Genomic DNA, 9,169 nt, shown 5'->3' with positions numbered 1-9,169 from the left:
GGAGAACATGCAGACTCAACACAGAAAGGCCATTGGGAGTCCAACCCAGGACCTTCGTGCTGTGAGGCGACAGTGCTAACCACCACGCCACCGTGCCGCCCTGAAAGAAAGAAATGTCCTATCTAGTAATTACGACATCTTTTGTAACGTAGACTTTTGTAAATTGGACTCTGTTCTGAATGGGTTGCACTTTGGAATCGAGTTAGTTGCCACAAAGTTGTCACTTGTTTTATGTTTATTTTAAGTAGCGCAAGAACCAAAAACCCTCCAATAGTAAAAGTAGAATTTCTCTCAGAGCTCAGTAATAAAGTAAAAACTATTAGTGATATGCAAACCACCTTTTGTAAGTATTTCCTTTTAATTCCAGTACAAACATTGAATATTGAAATATCATGCTTTTATCTTGGCTGCTTCTTATCTCTGTATTATACAGCTCACTTGCTAAAGAGATGTTCCTCTTCAACCGTGTTGTTATATAAACATGTAATAATAGCAGAAATAGCATCAAATAGTGAGCAGAGCTTTCACGGCGTCCGTATCTCTGTGAGTGTAATCTCTCGTTCCTTGAATGCGTACAAAACAGTCAATCCTATGGCTTCTCACACTCCTAATCTCTAATCCAAAATCTAGGGCAGATTATGGGAACCCCAGAGATTCTGGTCTTTCTGGGAGGCAGAGATGGATACATGTGGTTGTGGATAGAACAACTGCACAAAAGAAAGGGAAGCTATTTGCGGTGGACAGTGAGTTATTAAGAAGAATGATCATATGCTCACTGGATATTTGAAGGGTCCAAAAGAGGAATGTTGGATGCATCCTCTCCTGGTCATGACTGTGAGTGATTTAAACAAACGTGTCCTCATCAGGAGAATGAAATATGCAGCCTCTTCCAACTGCAGTAGAGTAAAGTCAATGGAAATGAGTTTATGACGGAAAATAAAATACGAGCGCCCAGAAGACGACCCAGACGTATCGAAATATTATCAGGGATAATCAACTAGTATCCCACGACCCGCTCTTGTAGAGGTGATTTATCGGATCGACGGCTGCTGCTGAGCTGAAGTTGGCAGATCTGTTCATCTGCGTCTCTCTGCAAGACCCCCTTCCTTCACCAAGGTAATTCCTGACAGTAGATGCGCGCCCGACCTGGCAACCGCTGACTGCTCGTGTTCGCCGCCTGTTTCTCTTTCTCTCTCTCTCTCTCTCTCTCCCGGATCTCCTCCCTGTCTCTCACCCCCCCCCCCCCCCCCCCCCCCCCCCCTCCCAACCTCCCCTCCCCCTTTCCCTCCCTCTCTCTCTCTCTCATCCACGGAGACGCGGCCAACCTCCTCCTCACCAGCCACCGTGCGTGCTCGGGGCTGCCTCGAGTTTCCGCTTGCGGAGCGTGGAGTGGGGACGGCGGAGTGTCTTTGCGCACATCCTCGGTTCATTTTTTTTCGCCCCTCCGGATGCTTATTTTTTTTTGACGCAGAAAAAGAAGTGTGACTTTGGAGCTCTAGTTCATTGTTTGCGCAAGAGCTCCCCCCCAGCCCAGCTGCTGTCTTCTCTACAGGAAACTAGAGACAATCACGGAATATGGCACCTCTCCGTGGTAATGCCATGTGAGGAAGCTTTTCACCTTTTTCCTCCCTCCAACTAAAGTCGGTGTGTTTAGGCGTTGGTGACATTAGAAGAGAGGCTGAGCGTAAAGAGAGGAGTTGTCTTTTAAAGCCTGTGGGGAAAATGGAAGTTTTGTCCGTCGGCTTGGTCCGCTGAGGCTGCTGCTGCTGCTGTTGGTTTGGTGATTTGGTGCAGCGGGGAAACTGCGTCGCCAAGTCTGAAAGGCTGGGAATCACGGGTCATTACAACAGGACCCGCTTTTCAAGAGACCGAGCTTTCCCCCCTGACGCCATCGAATGCTTCCAGATTGGTCCATTTTAATGCGCGGCTGCGTCCTCCAGCCTCTCACTTGGCTTTAACGCAAACCGACGCGTGGATGCGGGTTGTTTTCTCTGCGGCTCCTCGTCTCTCCGGTTGCCCACATTATGATTTAATGTTGGGAGGGATTTCAACAGGGTGCCAGTCCGTGCCAAGCCGGGAATCTCTACTCATTATCCTCAGCACACTCCGGCGATGAGATAAAAACATATATTGAGGAAGGGATTAAAGGGAATTTCCTAGACCGCCCTACAGATGGACTAAAAATAAAAAGAGAAGCTCCGGATTTTAACTCATTTTGCTCTCATTTAGAGAGCTTTGGTTCTCTATTGCTTTTTTGGACGAGGTGTATCTGGACAACATGAAAGTTATCTCGGCTCTGTTGCTCGTTGGCGTCTTTTGGAGCCAGGAGCTGAAGTCGGCGTCCTCAGATTCAATCATCCACATCGGTGAGTTACTGCGCTTTTCTCCTCTAACTCGCGGCCACAATAAGGATCTCTGTGCGTCTCGAGGGGGGACGGATGGGAGCTTTTACAGCCATGATGGGCGCTGCGCTGCTGAAATGCCATTGATGGCGATACTAGCGTGACGCCCTTTGGTTTATAAAGGTGGCATCTCCAAGCCCCCCAGTGAAATAACGACGTTTTGCGCCACTACGGACAGCGTTTGAATGAAGTTTGCATTTGAGTTCCGGGCTTATCGGGTACCAATTGCGTCGACCACGTAAACGGTATTGTGTTAAAGTTGCATGTCGGATCATTGAGGCGGGCGTGCAGCGGCTCCCCGGAGTGACCGGCAACAACAGCCGTGTGCGCAAAACAGGTGGTTTCGGGTGGTCGTGATGACGCCGGGAGGGGGGGGGGGGGGGGGGGGGGGGGGGGGGCGTACCACTTGTAGGTTTTTTGCTGAAGCACAATGGCATTGCCAGCTTCCATCGTGAGCTGGCCTACTGCAGTGCCTGGGGGAGAGGGGGTGGGGAGGGGGGTGACGTTTTCCGCCACCAGCTTTGTGTGTGGCACTGTTGTGTCGTGCGTGATTTTCCGATGTCAGGGAGCGTATTCTCTTTCAGGCGATGTTAGCAACTCCGAGAGAGGGAGGGGGTGGGGTGGGGGGGGGGGGGGGGGGGGGCTGGAGAACGGGTCTTGCAGGATGTGATGAGGACGCAAGGTGGTGGTGGGCACACGTAATCGTTGCAGCTTGATGGCCTCTAACAGAGAGAGGGGAGAGAGAGAAAGAGAAAGAGAGAGAGGGGGAGAGATAAATGCGTTAGTGAGAGCGATGACCAAACGCGCGCACACCATCAGAAAGATAAGCACCTGTCCACTGTTTTGGACTGCATCATGCACATGGCCAAGACCCCGTCTATATTCACACACACACACACACACACGCACACACACACACACACACACACACACACACACACACACATCCCCACTCCAACACGCTCACCACTGCGTTCGGCTTCCAGGGAGAGAGAGAGAGAGAGAGAGAGTACTGGACTGTTGGCTCCATAGGCCCTGATTTGCTGGTATTCCAAAGCAGACCCGAGGCGGTTTTCAGCCACCACCTCAAAGCTGGATCGGTCTGAGGTCTTGTCTGGGCTGGAGACCAAGCCGATGCTTCATATAACAACATGGCCAACAGGTGCATAAACTGTGTTTTGTGTAATTTGCCTATCATGGAAATGCGGAGAGGGTACCTGTGAAATCGGGTTGAACACACTTTTTAGAGAGACCAAACACGACAAGTGATGCTTACAAATAGTTTTAGGTTCCTGTCATGAAGTTCTGTTTTCAGATATTCTTACAGACATTTCATTGCGGTACAGTAAGGCTGATGTAGCATAAGTCATTCGTTTGCGGAAGCGTCATCCTACGCACAGAGTTGCAGGCTGCGGTGCTCGGCAATGTAATCCACTCGTTCGACAGATCGCCTTGTGAATGGATGGTTTGATCCCAGCGGCGACCAGGTGTTCTGCAAGTGTCTCACAGCAAGACATTTGAACTTAACAAGCTCACACACTGTTAGTTTCTTCAGATAACAGTGTAAGCGATATGGCAGGTTAGGCTTACTGAGACGGGGAGGCAAACTGCACAGGTCCTTGTCAGCTACTGGAAGCATTTCAGGGATCTCTATATGTTGACTATTGATTGTATTTAGGGAAACATTATAGTTTGCAGGCATGTTTCTAGGCTCCAAGCGGTTGACGAGTAACACGGAAGCTTACTTGAGGTTTGGCTCTCTGTCTATAGAGGAGGGTAAACATAAAGATGCATAGATATAGTGCAGTGTATTACAAGTAGAAGACCTCGAATCTCCCCCAGTTCTGCAATATAATCCATACACACTCCACATCATTAGTTGAGGAACAAATTTAGTGACATGGATAATGAGAAATCTCTGCTCTTCCTCTTTGACCCTGTAGTGCAAACCAGGCCAGTGAGTGGTTTCCAATTAGTAGAAAAGACAGTGAAAGCAGTGTGTAGTTTATTGGTTGACTGAATTCATTCGAAGTTACAACTCCATGTGAGCAGTGTGACCATGAACAGCTTTTTCCTCTGCATTTACAAGAATATGTGCATGTAAGTGTGGACAAAGAATCAATGTGGGCGGTTAGTTGGTGGGATTTTTGTGATTTTCCTGTTTTTCTCCTCTCTCTACCTTCCACCGTGTTTCTAATCAATAGTTCATTTCCTAGCTTTACACAAGTACTTTGAATCCCAACAAAGGGCCCCCCCCCCCCCAAACAATACTACTTTTTTACCGTATTCGGCCCCACACTCCATTCCTCACTCACCGCTCCTGATCCTCACTACCTTAGAACCAGCAGATAAACCTGGGTATGGACTCAGTGCAAGGAAGGAATATTATGATTTTCTAGCATTATTTTTTACACATATGGTGGTATTGTTTAATGGAGAAATAAGCCATATGTAATGATTTTGTCATAATGTTTTCCACCATCTTTTCTCCCACTCTTGCAATGCTGACTTGTCTCTTTGTTTCTGTCTCTTTATGTCTCTCTTTCTCAGTCTGTCTGTCTGTCTGTGTGTGCATGCTCATCATATTGACTTAGGACTGCATGAGAAAGAAAAAAAAACCTGCTATACCCCAGCAGCCGCATCACATTGACATGTCAGAAGTAATCCTTCTTTAATCTCTTCGTTGCCGCTAAAGATGGAATGATAGGAAAAAAGAGAGAGAGCGCGCGAGTATGGCGAAGGGAGACGTACATCAAAGGCAGAAAAGATGGAAGATTGAAAACGAAGGAGAGAAGCCAGGGGAAGAGAAAAGGAGAGAAGGTCGACTTATTCCTCTACCACCTTTTTGGTTGTCTACTTTGAAAACCTGTTCCCTCCTATTACTAAGAAGCGTTTATTTAGCAATATTAAGAGGAGTGACCAGCAGATGCTTTTAACTTGCTATATGTGCAGGCATCAGATATGATTGAGCGGTTGAGTACCTGGCACCCGTGCCTTGTCTATCGCTCTTGCTCTTCTGTTATTTCTCTCTGCCTCTCTTATTTCTCTCACTCATGATCAGCATGCACAAGGAAGAGGGGAGTCCGCTTGCCTCTTGGCCCTTTCAGCATCGTGCGCCGCATGGCAATGCTCCTCTGCTTTATAAGGGCGGTTAGTATGATTCTGCACATGCGTGTGTTAAAGAGAGAGAGAGAGAGAGAGTGTGTGTGGAAGTCTGTGTTTGTGTGTATTGGTGATTACTTACGCTCAGAAAGTCCCGTTGATTTTTGCAGCCAGATTAAGTCCTCACTTCGAGGTTGGTTTGGTTTTAGCCCTGCACTGTGTTAAAATCCATGCATAACATATGAGAGAAAAGGGCTTACGAATGAGCCTTCCTCAAATCATGTATTGTACATTGGCAGACTTCTCTTCATACAATACCGTTGCTATCACGGAAGTACAGTACATTTGATTTATCATGGCTGTAAAGATTAATGAAATAGTGCTTGAGCATGAATGGATGAAGAAGCAGGACCTCCCCCCTCTATAAAATCTTGCTGGCAATCAACAACAACTACCACCACTTTTGAGTGCAGTTGTGCAATTTCTTATTGAAGAGGATCCAAATTTCATCAAAAATGACTCCATTGTTGCAAGGTCTGTCATTCCATTTTAACTGTGTCCTGTAATGATGTCCTATAGCCATATCTGCAATGTTAAACCTGAGGTCATAGCTTCAGTTGGCTTCATTTTTCTTTCCATGCAATATTCAATTTGAAAGAAGACAAGTGTGAATCGGCACATTAGAGGACGTGAAAAATTGCTGCGTTTATACCATTTTGCAAGTTTTTTGAACAAAATGTCTAACATTTTATTTTGGGCCATTAATCAATTGGATTAAATGACTTATAAATTGGAAATTACTGTCAACTTGGTTAAAAAGCATGCAAGGGAAGTAGAGTACTACAGTACTACCTTGCTATGGTAAAGGAAGAATTCATGGAGAGAATTTAGATAAAACCACAGAAAAATAGATTCCCGATGGATTTGGTCCAACAGACTGCGTTACCTCTGGGGCCATTAGTTAAATTAGATAGTTTACTTGAGCCTTAATGCCCTACAGAAAAATAGCCAACGGTGCATATTTAATTCATGAAATAGAGAGAGAGAGGGAGGGAGAGGGGGGAAAGAGAGAGAAAGAGAGAGAGAGAGAGAGAGAGAGAGAGAGAAATCTGTCGGACAGCCAGTTCAGTTAAGGTGATGAGGAAATGAGTTAGTGATGGACAGAGAGATTATTGGATCGCTGTACTGTGTGTGCGCATCTGTGTGTGTGGTGGCTCTAAAAAAATGATTCTGTCATTTAGATGGAAAGACCGAATGAGAGGTTTCCATTATTTGTGGAGTGAGGGGGATATAAGGGGGAGAAAGAGAGAGGGAGATTTGTGCTGGCATGGCCTGGTTTTGCTTTCTTTAGTGCTATTCTAGTCTTTTCCATGGAGAAGGAGTTCTAAACATCTCAGTGTGTGTGAATGGCTCCTCCTGCCTAGTTTTGTCTATGAGTTTCACAGCTGTCACCACCGCTTCCTCATCTGAACTATCAACTTCTATTTGTGTGTCTATGTGTGTGTGTGTGTGTGTGTGTGTGTGTGTGTGTGTGTGCATGGGCGTATTTTAATCCGCAGTTATGCGCCAATTCAGAAGGGGCCTGAGCAGTGTGTATGTAAATCCGCACAATCTCCCTATGTGTGTGTGTGACGGCTGTGCTGGCCCATGCTACCATTGAGCGGGTAAATCCAGCACCTCGTGTTTCCGTGTGCGTGAGCACTGGTGTTTGATGTATAACTGGGTGTGATTAACAGAGGTGCAAACTGTGCGTCTGTTTTTTTTTCCGATGTTTGGAACTTTTGTGCATTGTCTTGTGAAGGAAAGAGTCGGACAGCAGCTCTGCTTGGTCACCGAAGCGGAACCCTAAACCAGGCCACGGAGAGAAAGGGGGAATATGTGTGTACCTTTCTGAGGTTGAGATGGGCTGACAGGTAGAGTTGAGAAGAAGCATGATTGCTTGTCTGAGGTTGGCTGCAGATGTAGCCGAGGAAAGACATTCCTGCCCCTGCCGAAGGTGCTCCGTCTCACCGCAGCAGCCACTGATGCAGGTAGAACACACCAGATGGCCCGGGACGGACTTTTACAAACCAAGCCTCGTTCCCACTGGATTGTAATGTTTGCATTTATCAGGTCGACGTGCGCAGAGTCACACGTGCTTAATGTCAGATGAGGATATCGACCGTTGATGCTCAACAGTAAAGGTGTCAGCTTGCGGTTTGTGGAGACTTTAACTGCTTTCTGCATGCATGCATGTGTAATCTATGTGCGTGCAGGCATGCGCACTCACACACACACACATCTGAACAGTGTGTTTTAGGGAGTAGAGAAAAGCTTGCTGGTTAGTCGTGCACTGCAGTGGCGAGAATTTTTTATTTTTATTACAACAACAGTAACCACTGGAGGCCCGATTTGGGGTCACACGTTTGTTCTGTATAATGAAAATGACTGAATCCCCTCTTTATGTTGCACATGAGTCATGTACATGATGATTTGTATATCATATATGCACAGCTCACCCTGCTGCATTGAAACAATATTCACACTATTTGATTATCATTCACAAGATGAGCTAAATCCAAACACGTTGAACAAATAATGAAACTTAAAACTATTCGAGTTGGCTCTCAGGAATAATGCTTGGTTAGGTCTCTGATATCATGCTTATGTTTTGTAGAAACTTCAAAGGAATGAGCTCTTGTCAATGACTAGGGACCGACTCTACTGTCAGTTTTATCAATGTCTTTGTGTATGTTTGTGCAGATTGAAAATGTGCAATAGCTTGCACGTATTTGTGGGCGTAATTGTCCCGGTACGTGTTCATCTGTTCTGTATGTCCTACATTCTGGTATGAGACTGAATATTTACATCTACCGTCTCATTGTCTTTGTTTACATGGACTGGTCCTCTGTCTCTCTATCAATACGAATGCTGCTTTCGTCTTGCAGTAATCTTTGCTGTTTCTCAATTGGGCAGAGTTTGCCCTCATTGTGGGTAAAATGTGTTTTCTTTAAAACTGCATGCAGCGAGCGTTCGCTTGCACAGGCCGCCTCCTTTAAGTGTCTAATTTGATGTATGTTTCTTCATGCATATATGCAAGTTATTTGCTCTGACTCTAAATATAGTCCTCTTCAACCAATTATGGACAGGCTGCAATTTAAACCATTATCAAACACATAATGCACAGCATTGGCACGTTTGTTCTAATTGGCGCGCTTCACATAAATGTTACACTCACATGATTGAAGATTGAGCGATCCATTCTATGTACCATTTTAATCCAAGCAACATCCGCGTTAGTCCTTCCTTGCTTTATTCAACGTTAAATGATTCATTGGTATAGGGATAATTGGAGCTTTTCAAGTATGAGTGCATGCATTTGGGATTTACCTTAAACCAAATGAGAAAGACATTTATATCTGATTCAAATAAAATAGTTTTTCCCATAATAGCACTCAAAAAAGAGTTTAAAATTAAATTAATATTCAGGTAATAAGAGAGCTGGTCGTAAACAGGAAAGAGGCTTTGAGTTCAAAGAGCCAGAAAATACCTCTAAAACTCAAATAATAGTGGCAGATGTTATGTATGGAATGTTGTTTATTTTCTTCTGCAATATATTACACGTAACACGTCCTGTGTTTCATCGTACTACTCGACCCGTGGCTCAACTTTTACTGCCTACATTG

At 45.4% G+C, this 9,169-nt stretch overlaps 1 protein-coding gene across 4 annotated transcripts in view; it reads left to right on the top strand.

The window, feature by feature from the left end:
* Positions 1–1,293: 1,293 nt before the first annotated feature.
* grid2 (glutamate receptor, ionotropic, delta 2) overlaps positions 1,294–9,169 on the top strand; it is a 329,591-nt gene continuing 321,715 nt past the window's right edge. For all 4 annotated transcript variants that reach the window (XR_013452082.1, XR_005713926.2, XM_040195422.2 and 1 more), the window contains exon 1: positions 1,294–2,366. Coding sequence is in view for 2 of the 4 variants with exons in the window: in XM_040195422.2 (XP_040051356.1) it covers positions 2,279–2,366 (88 nt within the window). In the remaining 2 variants the exon portion in view is untranslated. The remainder of the gene's footprint in view (positions 2,367–9,169) is intronic.

The sequence above is a fragment of the Gasterosteus aculeatus genome, chromosome 13, assembly GCF_964276395.1.
Source record: "Gasterosteus aculeatus chromosome 13, fGasAcu3.hap1.1, whole genome shotgun sequence".
Lineage (NCBI taxonomy): Eukaryota > Metazoa > Chordata > Actinopteri > Perciformes > Gasterosteidae > Gasterosteus > Gasterosteus aculeatus.
This window is presented reverse-complemented; position numbering and strand designations above follow the sequence as displayed.